The sequence below is a fragment of the Bidens hawaiensis genome, unplaced genomic scaffold (assembly GCF_021521415.1).
Source record: "Bidens hawaiensis isolate Kalapana, Puna unplaced genomic scaffold, B.hawaiensis_p1.1 tig00022178_1, whole genome shotgun sequence".
In the NCBI taxonomy this organism is placed as follows: Eukaryota; Viridiplantae; Streptophyta; class Magnoliopsida; order Asterales; family Asteraceae; genus Bidens; species Bidens hawaiensis.
Window position 1 is genome coordinate 272225 of NW_027493443.1, and position 23743 is coordinate 295967.

Genomic DNA, 23743 nt, shown 5'->3' on the forward strand with positions numbered 1-23743 from the left:
TTATAGCCGTTAGGAACCGGTTCCAACGGCTATATAGCCGTTTTTGACCGTTGGAACCGGTTTTTTTTAACTATAAATAGGTTATTTTTTAACTATAAATAACAAGGTTTGTTTGTGTACTTGTTAAACCACTTCCAAAACTATAAAAGACACTCCAAACCACAATTAACCTTAAACCGACAACAAATGGCAACTAATGATGATGTTGTTATGGTGATCGAAACAACAAGATGCCCCGATGTTTGGGTTCATTACGATTTGTGTCTCATGACCGACTCACATGAGATGGCACGTTGCAAATATTGCTCGAAGTTTCTTAAAGCAGGGTCCAACTCGACATTACAAAAACATACGAATAAGTATTGTCGAGAGAAAAGAAGTTTGGATGCTAAAAAAACGGAAGTGGGAGAGTCGTCCGGCTCTACAACCCAAAAATAAGTATTCCCGGATTAAAACGACGGACTTTGTTTTTTAAGTTTTAGTTGTTATGTTTAGTATCGTTTATGTTTTAATAATGTTTGTAATAGTTATTTTTTAAATAAATAAAATGTTCGTCGTTATTAAAAAAGTAACAAAAAATTAATCATGAGTAACAAAAGTAATTATAATAAAACAAATCAAAACTAAATATTAGTTGAACAAGTTACAAATAATTTTACCAAAACAAATAATTACAACTCTTCTTCGTCTTCATTCTCGTCTTCACCCTCGTCTTCGTTATCGGAAGAAACCCCGTCCTCCGCCTCCTCATCATGAATATGACGCTCTATTGGTATTTCGTCTTCAAAGTTCGCCTTGTGTTGTACAAAATCCACCGCATCCAATGGTCCTTTAGGCAAATGCAAACCTCTAGAGACTCGGGAGTTAATTTTGTTATTCGCATAGATAACACCCTCCCACTAAGAGAAAAAACCGATTCAGAAGCAACCGTTGAGGCTTGTATGGCAAGCAAATCACGAGCCATGGCGGATAGAATGGGAAATTCGTTTTGTTTACCTTTCCACCAAGCCAACAAATCAATATTGCGAATTTCGTCGACCGTTGCGCCCTCAACATCGTTTGCTCCACTATATCGACCAAGTTCGCTAGTTGGTGTGTTTCCTCTTTGCCTCTTAGATGCCGATTCACGAATCCCATTCATCAAGTTTATAAGTGGGTCATTGCACGGCCTACTAGTTGTTGTTTTTTTCACAAAAGACGATCTCGTGCATGGACCATACATTTGAAAATAATGGTCATAAAGGTCTTGAAGGTTTTTGTTGAACTTTTCCTTCGCTTCCGTCGACAACTTCGGGTCGATCTCGTGCATACCTAAGTTGTCAAATATTTCCTCAATCGTTGTCTCAACCCCATTAACATTCCAATAGGGGTTTAATGCGGCGGCACAAGTAAAGACCGGCGGTATGTTTTCAAAATATTTTATGAACTTTTCTTTCATCACCGCAACAATATTCTTGAATAGTTTGTTCTTCTCCGCAAAGCTTTTAAAAACACAAGACATATAGTACAATTCTTGCAAAACGCAACAACTAGTAGGGTAATAGACTCCCGATAATTTTGTTGTTGAGTTTTTGAACACGTCAAGATACTCCAACAAATAACCGACTTGGACCCAAACATTTTCCGGAAACATATCGGCCTCGCGTTCTTCAACAAGATTGTTATGAAAAGCTTGTAAAGTTTGGCGTTGGGCAAAAGCACACTTTAACATATGACAAGTTGAGTTCCAACGGGTTGGAACGTCCCAATTCGGCCCCAAATACTTTCTTTCAACCGACTTGCAATAGTTCTTATATTCAAGATGTCTTCTTTTACCACTTTTGAAGACATCTTGTAACATAAGTCTAAAGAATTTTAAATCGTCACAAATGTTTTCATTCTCAAGACCTTTTTGAACAACCAAGTTGATAATATGTGCAACACATCGAACATGAAAAAAATCCCCGAAACAAGGTGGTGAATATTTAATGATAATTTTTTCGGCCGCCTTAGTATTGTTTGATGCGTTGTCAAACGAAATCGAAAATATTTTATTTCTCAAATTGTAAGTCGTTATAACTTCATCAAGCAAGTAAAACAATTTTTCAGCGGTATGTGGGTACGGGAAGTTTTCAAAAGCTATGGTTCGTTTCATCAGTTGCCATGTCACCGGATCAACTCAATTAGCGGTGACACATATGTATGATTCGGGCAACCCGTGTGGTGCCGACCAAACATCGGTAGTTAAACTAACCATGGCTTCTAAAGAATGAAAAGACTCGATTAACTCTTTTTTAGCACACTCCCACAACCTGATACAATGACGTCTTAAGGTAGTACGACTTACATGTGTGTATCGCGGTTGTAGAGTTTCTCGAATCAACGACGTCAAATCCGGGTCATCAAAGTGGTTAAACGGCAAACCTCGTTGAATAACGAACTTTGTCATTTTATCTTGAACTTAAGTCGTGTTGTAACGAAATAGTGTACCACATAGTTTGCAACGAGCCTTTTGATATGGCTTCTCGATCCCTTTCAACGCCTTGCAATATGGCTTCTCGATGTGCTTTCTTAAAGTAGAGTTGGAATCGTGCTTTAATAGTGAACCACATAGTTTGCAACGAGCCTTTTGATAACCTTCGTCATCCACAATCAAATCCCAATTCTTCCATATGTCTTCGTTGCGGTTATGGTTGACTACCGTAACAACCCTTGGGTCCTCCGTAACAAGAACGGGGGCAACAAAAACACTCTTCTTAGCCTTCTTGTTAGTTTTTTTGATGGGTGCCATAATAATATTTAGTTGGATGGTCGGGTAACGGAACAGGTTTGCTAAAGGAGTAGTATTTTAGTTTGTTTTTGAGTTTGGTGGTGAAACAAGTGGTGGAAAACAAGTTATATATAGGTTTGGGCATCAAAAACCGGTTCCAACGGCTATATTACCGTTGGAACCGGTTCCAACGGATCTATTGTCTCTCAAAAACCGGTTCCAACGGCTATATTACCGTTGGAACCGGTTCCAACGGCTAGTTTGACTTTTGTTTGACTCTTCAAAAAAAACCCGTCGGAACCGGTTTTTCCGGGTACGAACCGAACCGGTTACAATTAAGAACCGGGTAGGAACCGGGTTGGAATTGATAGTGACATACAAATAGGAGAACCGGGTACGATTTTCGGGTACAAAAATACCCAAACCGGGTATTGTACCAACCGGGTTGGAACTGGAACCGGTTCCGGTTCGGTTCCACCAGTTAGGTTCCGGAACCGGTTTTTTTGTGCACGTCTACATGAAATCACATCACAAAATCTTGACATCGTTAATATATATTCAATTAATCATTGGTTCACCAAAATAAACAATTTTGGATCATTAATTGATCAGTTTTTTACTTTTTTTTTTCACGAAAACCGTTTTTGAGTGTTTTAGTTTTTGGCTGAGCGTTTTAGGTTTTTTGTTGAGCGTTTTAGTATTATTGTTTTTGAGCGTCTCACGTACCTATTGTACGTTAAGACATTATTGTACAATATCTCGACCCTGTATTATACATACAAATATAAAAATAAAAATCAAATTAAAAACTGTCAAATTTTCAAACCAACCAATTTACTTGATATCACTTGCATTGCATAATTGCATTCAACCTTATTGAATAATAAGAGCTCATTTGTAATTAAAAGAAAACATTCTATGAAGTTAATTCACACAATACAAAACAAATATAAAAAAATTGTAGTCTTTCCCAACTTATGACATTTATGCCACTCAAAAATCAGAAGTTGCATTCTCAAGACATCCAAAACCAAAAGAGTCAGCTTTCTTTATACCCTTAATCAAGCGGTTGCGGCCAAAGGCACTGATCGGTAGCATACTCTCTTCGCAGCACGGACTATATCCTCTATCTGCAAACATTATTCCCAAAATAATTTAAAAATCTCTAATTAATTAGTCAGAGAAACTTAAAAGTAAAAAAAACAAGTTAAAGTAAAGAACAAATTACTTTTTCGTCCTTTAGGTAATATAGCAAATTCTAGGTTTCGTTCTTAAACTAAGAAAATAAAAAAATTGTAAGATATGTTTACACATTTTGTCCTTATCACTAACGGGCGTTAAATAGTAAAAAGACCAAAATACCCTCGCGCGCAACTTAATAGACAGATTTAATGTCTGTTGGTGAAAACTGAAATTGACGAAACGTGTAAGCAAGTTTGAACATGAAGTATAAAACTATACATTTTGTAATTTACTTAGTTTAAAGTGCGAAACCTGAAATTTATTATAATACCTAAATGGCGAATAATGTAACTTGTGGTAAATTAAATACAAAATGAAAAGCTAGTAAAGAAATTTGACCTGAGGAAAAGCCATTCTTTCAAGATTGGCAGCATAAGGTGTGGGCACATCGGCCCCTGCGATCCGTTCAATGGGGGCATCAAGATAACCGAAGCTGTCTTCAACGACTGAGGCACTGTAAACAAAAAATCTCATTAAATAATAATATAAGTTTGGCACATTAACTATTTTAAAAAATAAAACTGAGAAAGTAGATGATACCAGATTTCAGCACCGATGCCATGTTGAGGAAACCCTTCCTCAACAGTAACCAGACGGTTCGTTTTTCTGACAGAAGCATTAATTGTAGCCCTGTCTAGTGGTCGAATGGACCGGAGATTAATAACCTGTAAACAGAGGTTTTGAGTATTATTGATACTTAAAATAAGCATAATATACTGTAAAAAAAAATTAGGCTTTTTAGCGATGTATAGCTTACCTCAGCGTTAATCCCGTCCTTTTCCAAGATCTCAGCCGCCTAAGATTGCACGAAAACATTACATTACGTTTGTAGAAAAGAACGACAAATAAAAAAAAAGACAAAACAAGTTGACCGCTCAACCCGATTTGAGTAAGTTTTTAACAAACCTTAAGTGCATAGCCAACCATCTTAGAGAAAGCTGTGATTGTAATGTCTTTCCCTTCTCTTTCAATCTGTGACAAGTAAACGGTTGGCCTAATTTAATATATTCACAACAAATTTAATAAAATTTAATCTTTTTTTATGGAAAAACCTTTGCTTTTCCAATAGGAAGACAGAAACTTGAATCAAGAGCTTCAGCCGAAACCGGGAAGGATTCACCGTATCTAAAATATAAAACAAATAAATAAGATAAATAAAATCATAAAGAAATGTATTGACAATGTGAGTTTAATAATAACTAGTAAGTTGACTTTTTACTCACAACAACTCGTTTTCAAGAAAAACAACGGGATCGGGGTCTCTAATTGCTGCTTTCAGAAGTCCACGTGCATCTTCAGATGAGTAAGGTACAAGCACTTTCAAACCCGGGACCGACCCGTACCATGCTCCATAACACTACATCACAATGCAAACAAAATGTCACTCACGTGGGGACCACATGAGAAAACTGATATGAAATCAAGAGAAAAAAAAGGTCAATGTCAGCCCACCTGAGAATGTTGAGCACCAACACCAGCAGCAGGCCCGTTTGGTCCTCTAAAAACAATGGGTACGTTAATCTGCCCAGCAGACATGTAGTTTGACTTTGCTGCAGAGTTGATAACATGGTCAATCGCCTGCAAAAGATTACCAACGGTTTATAAATTACTTCATTTTGCCTAAAACTGCATTTAACTTAACTTTATCGTACCACAAAATGTTAAAATTTTAAAACACATGATGATAATATGTAAAAATACCTGCATAGAAAAGTTGAAAGTCATAAACTCTATCACGGGCCTTAGACCATGATATGCAGAACCAACTCCAATCCCAGCAAATCCAGCCTGCAAATACGAATAAACATTTCAAATCTAGAAGCTAAAAAAACCGGGGGGGGGGGGGGGGGGGGGGGGGGGGCTAGGCTAAAAATTAGAAGGTTCCAAACCTCGGTGATAGGAGTATCAACGACCCTTTCAGGACCATATTTATCCAACAATCCTTTAGTTATCTATAAAAAAATGTACAGTGACACAAAATTACACAAAGATATATGTTATGTCTTCTTTAGATACTAAAAGAAGTATAAAGTTCTAACCTTGTATGCACCTTGGTATTCTCCGACCTGCACACCATAAAAAAGACGAGCATCAAAAAGTGAAAACAAAGCTCTCAGACTTCATAGAAAAATGGTTTTAGTTTTACCTCTTCACCCATAACGTAAACATTAGGATCAGCAGCCATTTCCTCATCAAGAGTGGAGTTCAAAGCATCTCTAACTGTCATCTGTATCAACTCACCTTATAGCAAAAATAAATACAAACTTGGGACAAATAAATGATAAACAAGCATATAAAGCAAAGCTCAAATCACCTCTTTGGTTCCAGCTGAGTAATTTCTCATGGCTGATGCTACAGGCCTTAACCTCATCACATAATTCCCCAAGCCCTATATAAACATAGAACATTAAGCAATCTTCATACCAACAACAACTTTGCTTGTTAAAACAGATGCCGCTGCATTTCATTTACCTGAGAGGATAAGCCTCTGGCTCCTCCAACGTTTTGCCTTACAATCCCCAACATATTTTCTGAATATTTATCCAAAAGCTTCAAAAATATAAGATAACATTAGAAAGGGAATGATTAAGAGTTCCTAAGCGGTTGAACAGATATAATTTTGTTAATAAGTCGCCATTTAAGACACAGGTAGGGCTGTAAACAAACTGGACCGGACCAAACAAGGCGTTGTTCATGCTTGTCTGTTAACCTTTAATCAAACAAACAGACGGCTCACGAACAGCTAATCGAACGTAATCTCGTGTTCATGTTCGCACATTAAGGAAATGAAAACACGAATAAAGAACACATACAATGTTTTATTTGATTTGACTAACCAAGAACGGTAAATGCCAACAGTTCGGTCTGGCTACCAAGTTTGTGTTTAAAATAAAAAATCGTATTCGTATGCTAATTTTACATATAAATTATCTCATTATACTCATATATTTTTGCTTCATAGTTGCTAATTTGCTTCATCTATATGACACCATTAGAAAAGTCATTAAAAAGTATTTAATGAACAAACGTAAACACATAAACAAACGTAAATGATCAGACAACCACACAATCGAACGTTCATGAACACAATTGAACGAACGAATGATCGTAAACAAACAGTTTGCCTAACGTTTCAGTTCGTTTAAAGCTACTAACTTGCTTAAATCTATACTGTAGAAATAAAAAGCCATTGAAAAGCATTAAAAAACCTTAACGAACAAACATAAACAAACAAATATTAACGAACATAAAGTCATAAACAAACGTAAAAACACACAATCGAACGTTCATGAACACAATTGAACGAACGAATGATCGTAAACAAACAGTTTGCCTAACGTTTCAGTTCGTTTAAAGCTACTAACTTGCTTACATCAATACTGTAGAATTAAAAAGCCATTGAAAAGCATTAAAAAACCTTTAACGAACAAACATAAACAAACATTAACGAACATAAAGTCATAAACAAACGTAAAAACACACAATCGAACGTTCATGAACACAATTGAACGAACGAACGATCGTAAACAAATAGTTCGCCTAACGTTTCAGTTCGTTTAAAGCTACTAACTTGCTTAAATCTATACTGTAGAATTAAAAAGTCATTGAAAAGCATTAAAAAACCTTTAATGAACAAACATAAACAAACAAACAAACATTAACGAACATAAAGTCATAAACAAACGTAAACAAACACACAATCGAACGTTCATGAACACAATTGATCGAACGAACGATCGTAAACTAATAGTTCGCCTAATGTTCGGTTCGTTTAACGCCACTAACCAGTGTTGCAAAAATCCCGACTAGGCACCGACTAATCCCCGATTAATCGCTAGTCCCCACTTCACTGATTAACTTTGGGCTAGCCAGCTAATTAATCGGTCAACGGTCAAATCCGGCCAAAATCGGCGGTTTTCGGCAAGATTCCGTCCGACCAAAATCAGCGGTTTCCAACGAGATTACAGCAAAAACTAGTGGTTTCCAGCGAGATTCCAGCCAATTTCCGGCTAAAATATGTTTGTGTATGTATAAAACTGAAAACTACATATAAAAATGTGTGCGTGTATGTATAAAACTGAAAAAATACATTAAAGTTCGATCCGATTAATCCTGATTAATCGCTAGTCCCCATTCCACCGCCCGACTACTAACTAGTGATTTTTGCAACACTGCCACTAACTTGCTTAAATCTATACAATAACATCAAAAAAGTCATTAAAAAGCATTAAAAACCTAACTTACATAAACAAACACATTACCAAACGTTCACAAACAAACACTTCCGGCCCGTTTACATCCTTAGGCACCGTAAAACAAATTAGGTTTATCACTTTTCAATTAAACACAACTACATTAACAAATCCTATCCAATTAACACAACAAATAAACAAACCGATCGTTACAATATCAGATCTAAGCTACATACACATCGAATTAACTAATTAACTACTAGTGACGTAATAAACCTAATTACGACGTAACATATACGGAAATGAACGAACGAATAATAAAATGAGGTTAGTGAATAATAATAATAATAATAATAAAAGTGATTGATAGGATTAATAGATATATAGATAGATGTATGTATGGATTTGAGTTTGCTTACTATATTAATATTATTATGATCACCGGCCGGAGATAATTGACGGAGGTGATTCCGGTGGATTAATAATAATGAAAAATATCTTCTTCGGGTAGGTTGGTGGTGTGATGTATAAGGGCGGCTGTGAGATTCGGTTAACTTTGTTATTATTTATTTGCATTTGTTTTATTATGTTTTGGAAATGTATAAAGTATATTGGACTTGTATAAATTAGGGAAGATTAAGATCAACGGATTTTATTTATTTATTTATATTTTTTACGGTCGAGGATCACACGTGTAAGCCTATTTTATTCGGGGCTATGTTCAAGGTCAACTCCTCCGATGCACGGAAACTAGATGAAATTTGTAAACTCTCGCTTCATGTCGGGTTTGAACTTTGGATTAAAAACCTGATTCATCATTTTACCCAGATGTCTATACAAATAGCCTAAATGAAAACTGAACTTGCATCTCTATAACGGAGGGCACACGTCGTAAAAAAAAGGAAAAAAAATAGTAAACTGACATGTTGAAGTAAAGGTTTAAGTAAGTTAGGGCATTTATCTCATTTTATTTTATCATATTATTAAGGATTTAGTTAGTTGGTTGGTTCTTGTAATTTACAGATATTGCACGATTTTTAAACTTAACTTGATTCTAATATATATGAATTATTACTAAGATGATCAAATTGTATGAAATCTGTAACTATGGTTTCCTTACCCGCTAACGCTGTGTTAAATGACCAAACCACCTCCACCATCGTAGTTACAAAATTTAAACCTATAAACCACTTTAGTAATGAGGTTACAACCATTATAATTAATTTGTAAGTAATTAAGTTGAGAGATTAAATATGCAATATATGCAAACTAGGAACTAACCATGCAATTAACTTTATTATTAATTATTATGTTTTAAAAGGTTATCATTTTTCACTTGTAAAACCTTAACCTACATAATTCTAGATAAATTAGTCAAAATAGCAACTCTTTAAAAATTTGCAATTTTGTATACTTCTTTATATATTTTTAGCTGAGATGGGAACGACGACATGATATTTATCTTCATTTATTGTAAGTTTGGTAAAACGGTTGGGTTGGGTCAAGTCATGTAAAAGTTAAAAACGGATTCATGTTGAGTTAAGACAATTAAAAGTATCAATTTGGTTCGAGTCAAACAAGGTACGATTAAAATTTACCACCAAATCACCATAAATTTGATAAAATCTAAACCCTTAATGAAAATGAGTGGAGACAAGCAGAAGCAGTGGTTGTGAGGTTGTTGTGAGGTGACCACGGGCACTTGAATTACCACCTCAATAAGAGGAACGTATTAGAGTGACCACAACCTCAGTTGTTTTGGGAAACCATGGGTAATGTGCGACGAATGCAGCATGAGGTGTAGTTGAGACATGTGGAGACCGAAGAAACAATTCGTGACTCGGGGTGAGTAAGTCACCAAAAATCGGACCAAGTTTGGCATCCTTTTTAGAAGTAGCAAAGGTTTAAAACGAAGCTCCAAAACCATACAAAAAACCAGTGTATCATGTCCAAGTATCCATCTCATCAACATGTTGCTCAATAACCGAAAGCTGGTCACAAATGCTTCGAAATCTGCGTCAATATTCCAAACATATGTAGCATCTTTAGTGGTATGACGTATTTGATCACATTCAACATTAGAACGTCTGATTCCAATGCATACCAGGTTTGACGATCCCTTGATAAACTAAGAACGTCAACAACAACCTCTTTGGTAAGAGAAGAATGACGAAGAATAATTGCATGTTGGTCGACATCATACTAGACAGAGTAAGATGGATTGACGACCTCCTTTCCATCAATGGTGTGTTGGGGTATCTTTTGTCCATGAGAAAACCCGACAACAATTTTAACCTTCATGGGATATATTACTATTATTATTATTTAGTAATATAAAAAGAAAAAAAAATTATATTCTGTTTTTTTTTAAGTTCCCGTATGCACACAATTAATATTGTGTTTTGTTTTGGTGGGCTTGGGGCCCACGTGACCACCCAAGATATTTGTGGTGAATGTTGTTTTGGGTTTTTGTTTCTTGGTCAACAAACATAAGGGTTTAAGTGACCGACTCCAAAGAGAAATATAAAACAGATATTATTTTCATGGTTTTGATTTTTACTGCCGTCAACAAGCAGAGACGAAGACAAGAGATTAATTTTGGTGCTCCATTGTTTTGGTGTTTTATGAAGAGATAAGAGACGTTCTAGAGACCGGGTATTTTCTTGTTGGTGATACCTCTTACTCGTTACTCCTTTGTAGTTTGGTTCCATATACTTGATGTTAGTTTGTACCAAGTATATGATGATTTGTGTATGCCTCCAGTTTTACCTAGAGAAGAACTTTTGTATTGCTCATTATTGGTGATAGTGGATTTGAAGGGGCTCTAGTAGTCCCGTGGTTTTTACTCTCACCTTGAGAGTTTTCCACGCTAAAATTTATTGTGTCATATTTACTTTTAATTACCCTATTTGTTTGCATCCTCATTGGTTCATTCGGGTCGGGAAAAAGTTTAGCCAAACGAAGATTAATTTAGCAATTTTTGTTTACCGTTCGTGGCTAGGTGGTCGTTTTTCCCAACAGAGTGGTATCAGAGCTTCGGCTCTTGTTCTTGGGTTAAGACTTGTTTGAACGATGGAAGTTAATACAGGTAGGATGGTGAGTTTGAATGGTTCCAATTATCATGTTTGGAAATGCAAGATGGAAGACCTTCTTTATGTGAAGGATTATTATTTGCCTGTTTTTAGTACCGATAAACCTGAAGATAAAACTGATGAAGAATGGAATATTTTGCATCGTAAGGTTTGCGGGTATATTCAGCAATGGGTTAATGATAATGTTTTGAACCATATTAGCGGGGAGAGTCATGCTCGTACTCTATGGACCAAGCTCGAAGAGTTGTATGCTCGGAAGACCGGGGAACAATAAGTTGTTCTTGATTAAACAGTTGATTAACTTAAAATACCGTGATGGAACCCCTGTTACTTATCATTTGAATGTTTTCAGGGTGTTATTAATCAACTTGCAGGTATGGGTATTAAGTTTGAAGACGAGATACAAGGTTTATGGCTTCTTGGTATATTACCAGATTCTTGGGAGACTTTTAGGACATCGTTGTCCAACTCCGCAGCTAACGTATTATTACTATGGAATTGGCTAAAGGTAATATTATAAATGAAGAGATGAGAAGAAAGTCACAAGGTTCCTCTTCACATTCAGATGCATTGGTTACCGAAAGTAGGGGGAGAAGCCATAGCAGAGGTCCAAGTAATAGAGCAAAGCACCGCAGTAAGTTCAAAGGGAAGTTTGAAGAATATGAGTGTCAATTGTGGTAGAAAAGGGCACGCAATAAAATATTGCATGCAACTGAAAAAGGAGAACAAGAAGGCTAATTACAACAATAAAAAGAACAACTACAAGAAAGATGACGGTGATAAAGGTATTTCTGAAACTAACACTGCCACCGAAGAGTTTTATATTTGTTGTGATAATGATAGGGTGAACATTGCACGTGATGATTCGAGTTGGGTTGTTGACAGTGGTGCTACTTGTCATGTGACATCACAAAGGGATTTTTATTCATCTTATACTGATGTGCTAAAAGTAGTCTAATAATTATTAACTAAATTACGCTAATCTAGACACTAAGTAATACTCTAGACTCTCTAAAACTACTAACCGGCAAGTGAACCGATCGACTCTAGTAAAGCTAAGTAAGTCCGGATATCAAACCCACGAGACTCTATAAATTACGTAAATTAACAAATTAGACTCGACTAACTGACACGACTATTATTATTATTATTATTAAAGAGGGGGTTTACTTAAAAACTAAAATTAAACTAATTAAGAAAAATAAGTAAAATAAATAAGAGACAATTTTAATTGATTTAAATAAGATGATGATGAAAAACCACCTAGACTAGAATCCCCAAAGTTTTAGTTATTAATTAAATAGGAACATTAAGTTATGGAACCGGGATCGTAAAATAGACCCTTGACAGAAAAACCGAACATGACCCTTGAACTTCAAGAAGACGCCTACGGATTTCTAACAAGTTTTAAGACTTACCAGTTTTATGAATTAAACTTCCTTACGATTATTTAATAATTTATGTTTAAGTATCTTTATGACGAAATCCTACCTTACAGCGCGGAAATCAAAGATAGCAAAACAGACTCAATTGACTTAATAGACTAAGTTGACAATCAAACATAGACGGACTCCTTACGAAGAACTAAATCTAGCAATCCTGACCAATAAAAATCTATCAATAACCTATCACCTTACAGCTTTTTAGACTAGCAGCTCACTTTTATTTATTTAATTGATTTTATTGTTTCTATGATTTTAATCGGTATCAATCACAAACTAGTTAAGAACACACACTAAATGACCTAACAAAACTCTATCCTATAAAACAATCACCAAGGGCAACGTGAAACAATAAGTCCAAGTAAATAAAACCAAGCAATCATACGCATCAATTAACTCAAACTCAACAGTTTACTTAAAACATAAAATCCATATCGAAACAAGTCCCAAATAAAATCAAACCAAACAAAGGTTTATCACAAGCCTAGGCAGTCTAATAAGTTTAGCCTAGCATCTTAAAATCAAAGAAACAAAAATAATTAAGTTCAACAACCAAGCTCATAATTAAAATAATAAATTCAAACCGAACTATGATGATGGTGCTTGGTTGAGTAGGTGTTGAACCCGAACACTCTCCACTTGAACCAAAGGCTATCTTGCCTCTTTGTTTCTTTGTAGCGACTGATCAAATATGTCGAACAACAACAAAACTTGCTTGCGGCTGTGGGTCCTCTTCACGTGACCTACATCTTGTTCTTTTATAATAATGATGTCATCCACCTTTTTTCTTGTTTCCCAAGATTATAATATATGTATTATTGCGTCAAACTCCCCACAAAGCCCTCTCTTCACCGACTCCATGTGTTAGTCCAATGGGCTGTTTTAAAACAAAATAATATTTAGGCCTTTAACATTATCAAAACAATTCTATTTTCTTTTATTCTTTGGTCCCCACAATTATTATGACCACCAAACTTATGTCAGTATATAAAATAACTACCATAACTCAAAATTTGAATAATAAACTATTCATATATAACATTGACGTCTCATTTCAAATTCACCTAATAACATATAATTTATATTAAACTCAATTTATAAATGACATTGATTTGTCTATTTTTCTTAAGCACACATTGTAGAGCATCACCAAATATTTTTTCCATCATAATTATATTTTACTAATTATTGCAATTTGATAGAAATGAAAACTTTAGCTCGTTGTCTCTTAGAACCTTAAAAACCAACATATGAGCAAACTAAGAATAATATCATTAAAACCCCGGCTTAAAAATACTTAAAAGTGTAAGAAATATTTATATAAAAATATGTATATTTTAGACATATCATATACTCCTGGTGATTTTGGGAATTTCAAGATGGGTAATAATGGGCTATCAAAGATCGTTGGTGTTGAGGATGTTTGTTTGAAGTTTGATACTGGGATGGATTTGGTTTTACACAATGTGAAACATGTTCCGGATATTAGACTTAATTTGATCTCCGCAGGCACATTAGATGATGATGGTTTCCACAGTACCTTTGGTGGTGGAATTTGGAAACTCACTCGTGGTTCGTTGATCGTGGCAAGAGGTGAAAGAACTTCAAAGTTGTACATGGCACATCCAAATATTTCCAGAGACTCGGTTAATTCATTGACGAATTCTGATGCGACTGATATGTGGCATAAGAGACTTGCTCACATAAGTGAAAAGGGGATGTCTATTTTATTGAAGAAAGATGCATTGTCCGGTGTGAAAGATGTTCATTTGAAGAAGTGTTCTCATTGTATGAATGGTAAGCAAAAGAGAGTTTCTTTTCATAGTCATCCGCCTCACAGAAAAGAAAGTATATTTGACTTGGTGCATTCAGACGTATGTGGTCCTATGAAGACTAGAACACTTGGGGGCTGCTTATATTTTGTCACATTTATAGACGATCATTCGAGGAAGGTATGAGTTTATACTTTAAAGTCTAAAGATCAAGTATTTTATGTGTTTAAGCAGTTTCATGCCCTAGTTGAGAGACAGACTGGGAAGAAGCTCAAGTGTGTTCGTACAGATAATGGAGGTGAATACATTGGTCCTTTTAATGCTTATTGTAGAGAGAAGGGTATTCGACACCAAAGGCCACCTCCTAAGACACCACAATTGAATGGTTTAGCAGAACGGATGAACCGCACCTTGGTTGAAAGGTTTAAGTGTTTGCTCTCACATGCAGGGTTGCCTAATTCCTTTTGGGGAGAAGCTTTACATACATCGGTACATGTTATTAATCTTACCCCTTGTATTCCTTTGCATAATGATGTTCTAGACAGGGTTTGGAGTGGCAAAGATGTTTCGTATTGTCATTTGAGGGTCTTTGGATGCAAAACATTTGTGCATATTCCCAAAGATGAAAGATCAAAGCTTGATGTGAAGTCTAGACAGTGTATATTCCTTGGTTATGGGCAAGATGAGTTTGGATACAGGCTATATGATCCGGTTTCAAAGAAGCTTGTTAGAAGTCTTGATGTTGTGTTTGTGGAAGACGAGAGTTTGAAAGATATTGAGAAGACACAGGCAGTTCCTCAGTATAATGATGATCTCATTGATTTGGACCCTATTCCTACTCAGCGTTCTGAGCCACACTCTTTCATCAAGCATAGAAATACTTAGAGCAGAGTGGTGTGAGTCACTAAAAAGTGTAAGAGATTTATCAAATTGTAAATGGTTATGGAAAGTCTCCCTTTTAAGAATGCACCAGAATGACTTGATTGGTGTTGTGAGAGTACTACATTCTATGCTCCAGGTACAACTCTTATCTAATTAAGCCTAATGTGAATTATAATGTAATAATAGGTATCCGCATAATTAAAATGTATATGTGGCAGAGAAATGCAGCTGAAGATCGGTTTATGAGTACAGTACTTCCATATGTACGTATGTTTGAATCTTGTGGAGAATTCATGATGATCACATTGCAACTTCCACACAATTGGTATAGTGACCTCACTGGATTTTTATTATGCGCTGACAAATTCAGTGGCGGGTGTAGCATAGTTATTAAGCAGGAGATGTTGTCCGCGGATTCTCTGCCTGCTGCTCACTAGGAGAAGATTGATAAAAATCCAGAATCTTATATGGATTGCTCAGAGGTGGTGGGTTATGTACCGTTTGGTTCATTGAGGAACACCTCGTGGTGGAATCCTACATTCCCTCATATTACATTTAGGATAGAAGGGATGAAAAGACCTAAAGTGGGACTTGTTCCTAGGAAAAGTAAATCAAAGGAAAGATCTATAGACTACTCAAAGTGTTGGGAAGAAGAGGGTGGATTTGGAAAGACATTTCAGATCATAGATGCTTCAAAGTCCACAGAAATTGAGATTATATGGCGGCATTCATTTTAATATTGATTTATTTGCTTTGATTAAGGATGGAAAACATCTTTTGACTTGGTACATAACCAATTACAATTATTGTGTATTGCTTCAGTTCTATATATGCCCACAAAAGGTAGAACAGTTCTCAAACTTTACATCTGATCACCAATGCTAACCACTTGTTGTGGTACAATTCGAAACAATATTATAAAGCCGATTTTTTGTTCATATTCTCTGCTGGTGGTTGTTCCATCAATACTATATTATGTGTAAGCTGTAAAGGTTCGTTAATTAGACTACTAGAGGATGCAAGATTGATGAGTAGAGTAACTGAATAAGATGTCAATTATTTATGTGAGTTTAAGCTAAAACTTTTCATTTTTAGTATGGTTCAAACAACTTTTCTTTGTCCATTGTTTCTAGTTTTTCTCCTTCGATTATTAGTCCAAAAAAAGAAAAAAAAAATATAAAGGTTTAATAGATAATATGTTATCTAAATATATCGTATGAGACTTAAACTCAATCGCCTATTCTTGTTAGCTAACATTTTATTAACTTTTTGTCAAATAGTTTTTTTTTTGCTATTTTAAAATTATTTATAAATATTTGTGTTAATTATACTTTACAAAGGTTATATATAGGCACGTTCATCTACCTCTTTCTTTACTTGTTACACCTATCATTTAAGTAGGGATGAGCAAGGGATGGTACCGAATAGTACTGATCCCGAAAATCTCAAATAGTTGGTACTAGTATCAGTACCAAAATATTTAGTTTGGTACCGGTATCGGTCAGGTATTTTTGTCTAAAATTCGGGTATCGGTACTGGTACCGAAAACCCAAAATTTGGTACCGATTCGATATCGACAGTACCAAATCTACGGGTACTGAAAACGCTCATCCACGAGGCCGTAAAAAGAGAGAAAGGGGCGGCTATCCAGTGGGAGTCATTTCGGTTGTATACCTTGAGGTCCCATTGGACAAGGGGAGATTGGGTCGAAATCTCTTGAAATTTATATTTTGTATGGTGGGTACGACCTTACAATGATAATTTAGGAAATAGGAAATATGGTATGTTTAGTCAACCTTTTCAAGTAACACTCCAAATCTCTTTATCAGGACGATTCAAAAGTCACATTCAGCATAACTAGATTGTGTGAACACCTTTCAATCCATGCAACTTCATTACTTTTTTTAAGAAAAATATGTTTTGTGCCCCTGTGCTATATATGGGCGGAGCAAAATGCAGGTCCGATTCTTAAATTGAGTGATATGTACCCTCAAACTTTTCTAAAATTGAGTGATTTGTGCCCTCGAACTTTTCTTAAAGACATGAAGACAGTCTAGTTGGATGGTTTGTGTGCTATGTCTTAAGACTTTCATCTCGCTGCATGCTTAGGTTCGAATCTTGTCTATGTAACTTATTTTTTGATTTATAAAATATAAAGGTTTGACCGGTATAGCCAGCGGTTCACCGGTTCCCGTCGGACCTGGTTGTTGGAAAACGGTTATATTATGCCGGAACGGCTTTACTACCGGGTCCCGCTCTGGGTTTCAATACAATGTTTTACTGAGTACGATGGTACGATGATGATGATCGTTTAGTCCCTCAACTTCAATTACTTTTTGTTAATTTAAAGCATAATTACATATACACTCCCTAATTCAAAACCAACTATCCCATGACCTTTTAACACTCATAAGGGCATTCACAATCCATCCTCTAAATTATGTGAATGTGATTCTTCATTTTTAGAGGTGGTTGTAAATTTAGAGAATCATTGTTCATTCTCTATAAATTATGTGAATGTGATTCTTCATTTTTTAGTGGCTGTGACATGACGAGAGAAAAAAAAAGTTACTGTTCATGAGTTAATTTTGATAAATGTTGTTAACTCTTTATAGTTTTTTAATGTTTTTAAAAAATGGTTGTGACCAGTGAAGAGAAAACATGTAATGATAAAAGTATAAATAAAATTAGACACAATTACATCCATGACGTTTCCCTAAAGTAACAAGATTGGGTACTAAGGTTTAAAAGTTGCGGGGTATGGGTACTAAGGCCTTAACTTTGTAACAATGTTAGGTACTAATTTTAACTTCCGTTAAAAGTTAACGGAATTTGCATCAACTCGTCTTCGTAATGCCTGGTTTTACCAATTTCCGGTTTCAACGCTCGGATTTTAATAACGCCTGATCTTTACCAACAAAATAAACATTGTTTTAAATATTTTAATTTTTTTGTATATTAATCTTTTTATATTATAATGCAACAAATATTTTTATACTTACGTAACCAATAGCCACTGAATACACATCAGCTCGTTACTGCAACACAATGCCCGGTTGATAGTTTTATCAACCGAATAAATATTGTTTTAAGAAGAAAGCTAACTTTGTAAACCTCAGCCAAGTTTGAGTTCTTTCTTTCTTTTTAATAACACTAGTGTATGTTCTTTCTCTCTTTTTGAAACACTGTGTTGCTATTTTGCCGGTTCAAAATGAAAATTCTATAGAAATTGTTTTAAGAAGGTTATTTAAAAAGAAAAAAGAAAAAAGAAAATTAAAAGCTAATTAAAGTTTGAATAACAAGAAAAAGACAAAAAGGAAATTCAATTAAAAAATAGAAACATTATCAAAGAGGTAAACTTGGTCCAGTTAACCTGACTTTAGAGAGAGGCAAAAACTCAATTTCGGACCCCATCACGAACCGGTTCCTACCCTGGTTTGCCCACCTCTACCGGACTTCCCACACAATACGTAGGAACAAACACGTTACACACGTCCCTTAGTGCCTCGACCGTTTAGATGACTGGGCTCCACTCCTCACATGACCCATCATTTTTTTTATGTTCGGCAATTTCCTTCACATTTACGTTGATGATTATACTTATTTTGCATTTACTTTGTCTTGATAGCAGGTCAATAAAATATAAAGAAAGGTTGCAATGTGAAAGGTTAGAGCCTCAATTATTTGAGCTACTTGATAAAATAGTTGGTTGAAAATGTATTAGCATTATTTTAATCCCTCTAGATCAACAATAATTAGTAATATTTTAATCTTCATAACGTCTTAATCCTCTGTTTATTTTAACAAAACAACACCGAATAGTTTAGGGATGATGGCAATGTTGTTGAGACCGGACCGGCTGGTCCGATTGGGATCGGTCCACCAACCAGTCCGGGTGCTCGATCAGTTCCAAAAACCGGCCGGTCCGAACCGGTTCACCAGTTCAATCAAAAAACTAGATCGGTTGAACCGATTTTTCTATGACTTTCACCACCCGCTGAAATTATTCTACAAATGCATTTAATTACAATTATATGCAAGGCATAACTTATGAAGAGAAATATCTCCATCTTTGACTAGTCATGAATCGTATGAGTGTATTGATTATTATCCTTGATAGATAATAAGGAGGGCTGCTATGAGCCTATGCAGCTTTTCAATGGACACATTACCTACCAACACATCTAGACACTTGAAAGTTTGAATTACATTAGCTGGGTCATGAGCAGCTTCTAATGTGAAGATACATGCTTGAGACCTTATTAAGGTACTGTGTCGATTACATATGCTGATGTTTTCATCGCTTCTGCCCAAAAGCGGTGTGTTAGGCGGGTTAGTTGCCTTACAATTTTTTATTGTTTCAAAATGAAAATTCTATAGAAATTGTTTTAAGAAGGTTACTTGAAAAGGAAAAAAAAATAATTAAGTTTGAATAAAATCCCCCATTTATGATCTAGTGGCAGGAGGCTTGGGTTCTTCAGTGGAGACTCTCACAGGTATGAATCAGTAACTCAAAGAACAAGCAAGTTGGATAACTCCCAAATTATATTGATCAAGAAAACTTATTCAAAAACTTGATTACATCGGTTTATATAATCCTAACCAATCCTAGCTTGCTCAAACTCCTTATTAGATATAAACACAAACTCATCTATTTCTAAACATTATATTTGAGATAAACCTGGATTTTAATACATATTAATTAGTAATCCCTAAAATACCCTTAATTCACCAAACTTGTAAACCAAAGGAATTAACCCAACCCGGTCACCGAACTTGTAAAAGGTCGGGAATTAGTTAACGGGCCAACAAACTCAAGTTTGAATCCCACTTGTATCATATTTGGGTGAATATTGACAATGAAAGATTTGAGCTAAGCCTTGTGCAAAGGTTGTCAGTTCGAACCTTGAGCCCACCAGGATTTTCGTCCCACCGTGTGTTACAACAGAGAGTTATGCTCTTGTGGTGGCACAACGACTGTCTAGTGGCGGTCGGATGTATGGTTTCCCGGGAAAGTCCAAGCCAAACTCTGAAGCAAACGTGAGTCCGGTTAAGACAACATAGTCTTGCCAAAGTACGGCATCGAGGCTCTCCAAAATTAAAGTGTGCAATAATCTAAAGACAAGAAAGTCGTCATTCAAATTAAGTTTGAATAAAAGGAAACTGATAATACAGAAATTTAAATAGAAATGAAAGAGGTGGACTGGGTCACCCAAAGTCAACGCACACTCACACACAAGTCCCTAATTGAGTAATTTCTTCGACGCGTTTCTTCTAGAATTATTCTTATTATTAAAAAAAAACATAAATTTATTAGGCTACAAATTAATGACTTAAGAAAATATAAATAAGTGGAATAAAAAAGCTAAAAAACTAAAACGCCTTCAAGATGCGAACTTGCATCCATGATAAAATAAAATGGGCTTCTTACCGTTTACCTCTAAAAAAATGGTTAAACACAACAAATACAATTAATATATACATAATCTATTAAAAAAAGGCTTTGTCTATAAATAGTGGCCCTTATATTTGGGGTGGGTGGGTTTGTGTGTGTTGGGGGGGTGTTAGGCCAATTTCGCAACTTTTTGTTCCATTTCTCGTGATATAAAATTCTCATCAGTACGAGTCAAAGGAATACACTATCTATTATAACTATAGGTCCGACTCTAAACAAAGACAAAAGACAATGAAATTTAATGTGAATTTTGCAGCCTCTTTTGACCCTCGTTTTTTTAGGAAAAATAAATAAATAATAATAATAATAATAAAAACCGACGACTTTAAATTATTTGAAGGTATTATGAAGTTTACGTTGTATTGACTTTTTCTTGACTTGATGGAATATATAATACAGACCAATTCACGTCTCACCCACTCAAAACCTCCATTCTCTCTTTTTGGATCTCATTTCCATTGCTTGCTTTTATACCAACTAAAGCAAATACAATACACAAATTAATGGCATCTTCATTGTCCTCTCAATCATGGGAACATGAGGTGTTTATAAGTTTTAGAGGTGAAGACACCCGTAAAGGCTTTGTGGATCATCTCTATGAGGCACTTGTACGAGAAGGAATCGACACGTACAAGGATGATGTAAAACTTGCTCAGGGTGAGATAATCGGTCCAGCTCTTCTTAAGGCTATCCAAAAATCACGGATTGCAGTTATTGTATTCTCTAAAAACTATGCTGATTCATCTTGGTGTTTGGACGAGCTTGCACATATTCTAGAGTGCAGGGAATACAAAGGGCAAATCGTTATGCCCATATTTTATGACGTTGATCCATCAGATGTTAGAAAACAAAATGGGATATATGGAGAGGCACTTGCCAAACATGATCGTGGGAATAAGCACAAAGTTGAATCATGGAGAAAAGCTCTGGCAAAGGCCGGCAACCTTTCCGGATGGGTCTCTAATAACTTTGCGAGCGGGTAATTTTCTTCTCTTGATTTCAAGATATTTGTTTTATATTCAATATGTTTGCTTTCTATATCTCGATTATACTTGTAAGTTGTAACTAAAGGTGTCAATATCAAACTTATTTACATATAATTGTTTAAATGAGTGTGTAATTAATCAGGTATTTTATGCTAGCAAAAGTAGCTGATACCAAAATGTATTATGATACCTTCAGAATCAAAATACATTTTGGTTATTCGGGTTTCAGTTGTGCTTCGGTCAGACCGAGTTCCATTACAATACACATTGTAAATTAAACCTGCTTCCCCTAATAACTTGATCAAATGAAACCCGGGGCTGGTGGCTTTTAGCTTTTCATATTGAATGTATTAGACATAAATAGTCATTAGGCGAAACATAAGGTTATGGTTTACATAATATGTATTTCCTTGTGAATCGATTGTGCAGACATGAAGGAAAATCCATCAAGGACATTGTTGATACAATTTCTGATACGTTATGTACCCTAGCGCTGGATAAGTTTGTCGATAGAGTTGAAGTTGCAATTGATAGAGTTGAAGTTGTAGTTGATGATGTAGTTGATGAAGTAACTGATCTATTTGATGAGATTTTTAAATTTTAATGATTGAATATACAGGGAGGTATATCTGGTTCACATTGATTCAAATAGGTATAACCTATTATTATAAGTATAACTAGGTTACCAATTCGTGTACCACACGAGCGTAATTATTAAAATTGTCAGGCAAATATATATGTTTATGTATTTGAAGAAATTTAAAAATATGTATTTATATAAATGGGTCATTGTACATAAATTTTATGTTTTTTGTTGGATTGATGAGTGTGAGGAGTCGGAACCAAGTTGTCTTTCTTCTTCCATTTTAGCCCTCTATGCCTCAACACCAGTCAGGGGCGGATCTACGGTAGTAACGGGTGGTTCCGCGGAACCACCCGAGTTTCGAAATTATAGTGTATTTATATATAGAAAATAATAAAGGAACCACCCTATAAATTATACAGAAACCATCTTAAAAACATATAAAGTGCTTGCCTGGATGGTAGTTTGTGGGTTTTGGAACCCGGAGGTCGCAGGTTCTATTCCCGTTTTTATAGTTTTTTTTTTTTTTTACTAAGTTACCCTAACTGATGTTAGGGTTTTTTATAACAAACATAAGCAAAGCAGCGCCTCTCTTCGCAAACAGGCAACAGCAGTCGTCCACCGCCGTATATGACCACCGTAAGCCACTGACCACCGTCCACCGCCGTCCGCCGGCGCCAACAGCCTCCCTCAGCCACTCCCGCTGCCCGCCTGCCCCGCACAACCCCTGACCAACCAGTCTATCAGCCACTCACTCTATCAGTCTATCACTCTATCAGCCACTCAGCCCGTCTTTGATCCCCGTCCTCCTGCCACTGCCTACTCTTACTCGGAGTCTCGAATCCTGCCACTTTGAAGGTAATAATTCATTGTTAAATGTTAATTGTTCATAATTGTTAAGTGTTAACTACTTAATTGTTAAGCTATTTGTTAAATTTAGTTTTAGTTTGTTAGGTTATTGGTTTTAATTTGTTAGTTTGTTAGTTTTTGTTAGATGACGGTGTCTCTTTTATTATTTTATCGTATTTTTATTATGTAATGAACTTTTCCCGAACCATCGAACCGACCCGAACCTCAAACCGACCCGGAATTTTATATACCCGACTCGGTGAAATTGAAACATATAAAAGTAGTGCACCACCCAAAAAAATTCCTGGATCTGCCACTGCCTACTCGGTGAAATTGTCACAACTGCTTGCGTTGAAGCAACTGGTGTTCTAAAGATGAGACATGTCCGTGTTTAGCACGCATCATCATCTCCATGAGATCATTTGTTTGTCCGTAATTCGCTTGCATCAAATGCTCATGCTGTTGCATTTCACTTCATATGCATGTGTTGCTTCAAAA

General features: G+C 35.6%; 1 protein-coding gene and 1 pseudogene across 3 annotated transcripts; one reads left to right on the plus strand and one right to left on the minus strand.

The window, feature by feature from the left end:
- Positions 1 to 3593: 3593 nt before the first annotated feature.
- On the minus strand, positions 3594 to 6619 carry LOC143564945 (pyruvate dehydrogenase E1 component subunit beta-1, mitochondrial-like). 2 transcript variants are annotated; one of them, XM_077052079.1, is made up of 14 exons: positions 6464 to 6619; positions 6306 to 6380; positions 6138 to 6218; positions 6031 to 6057; positions 5881 to 5943; positions 5693 to 5779; positions 5444 to 5569; positions 5215 to 5348; positions 5044 to 5116; positions 4898 to 4963; positions 4749 to 4787; positions 4532 to 4656; positions 4331 to 4445; positions 3594 to 3879 (listed from the first exon to the last, which is right to left on the minus strand). In XM_077052079.1, the coding sequence occupies exons 1-14, from the start codon at positions 6515 to 6517 to the stop codon at positions 3811 to 3813; spliced, it is 1134 nt and encodes a 377-aa protein (XP_076908194.1). In that variant the 5' UTR covers positions 6518 to 6619; the 3' UTR covers positions 3594 to 3810. The 2 variants fall into 2 exon arrangements, with proteins under 2 accessions (XP_076908194.1, XP_076908195.1); XM_077052080.1 differs by lacking the exon at positions 6031 to 6057 and having other exon boundaries at positions 6111 to 6218.
- Positions 6620 to 21157: 14538 nt separating this feature from the next.
- LOC143564936 (toll/interleukin-1 receptor-like protein pseudogene) lies at positions 21158 to 22417 on the plus strand (annotated as a pseudogene). The gene is made up of 2 exons (XR_013140965.1): positions 21158 to 21806; positions 22243 to 22417. The product of XR_013140965.1 is annotated as a toll/interleukin-1 receptor-like protein pseudogene (transcript).
- The last annotated feature ends 1326 nt before the right edge of the window (positions 22418 to 23743 follow it).

What these genes read in the sequence shown, in the direction of transcription:
- LOC143564945 (XM_077052079.1), bottom strand. Translation starts at nt 6,517, where the DNA reads ATGTTGGGGATTGTAAGGCAAAACGTTGGAGGAGCCAGAGGCTTATCC. An exon ending in AATACCAAGGTGCATACAAG is followed by an intron (nt 5,944 to 6,030) that starts GTTAGAACTTTA and finishes ATTTTTTTATAG; the next exon opens with ATAACTAAAGGATTGTTGGA. An exon ending in TTCCTATTGGAAAAGCAAAG is followed by an intron (nt 4,964 to 5,043) that starts GTTTTTCCATAA and finishes TACTTGTCACAG; the next exon opens with ATTGAAAGAGAAGGGAAAGA.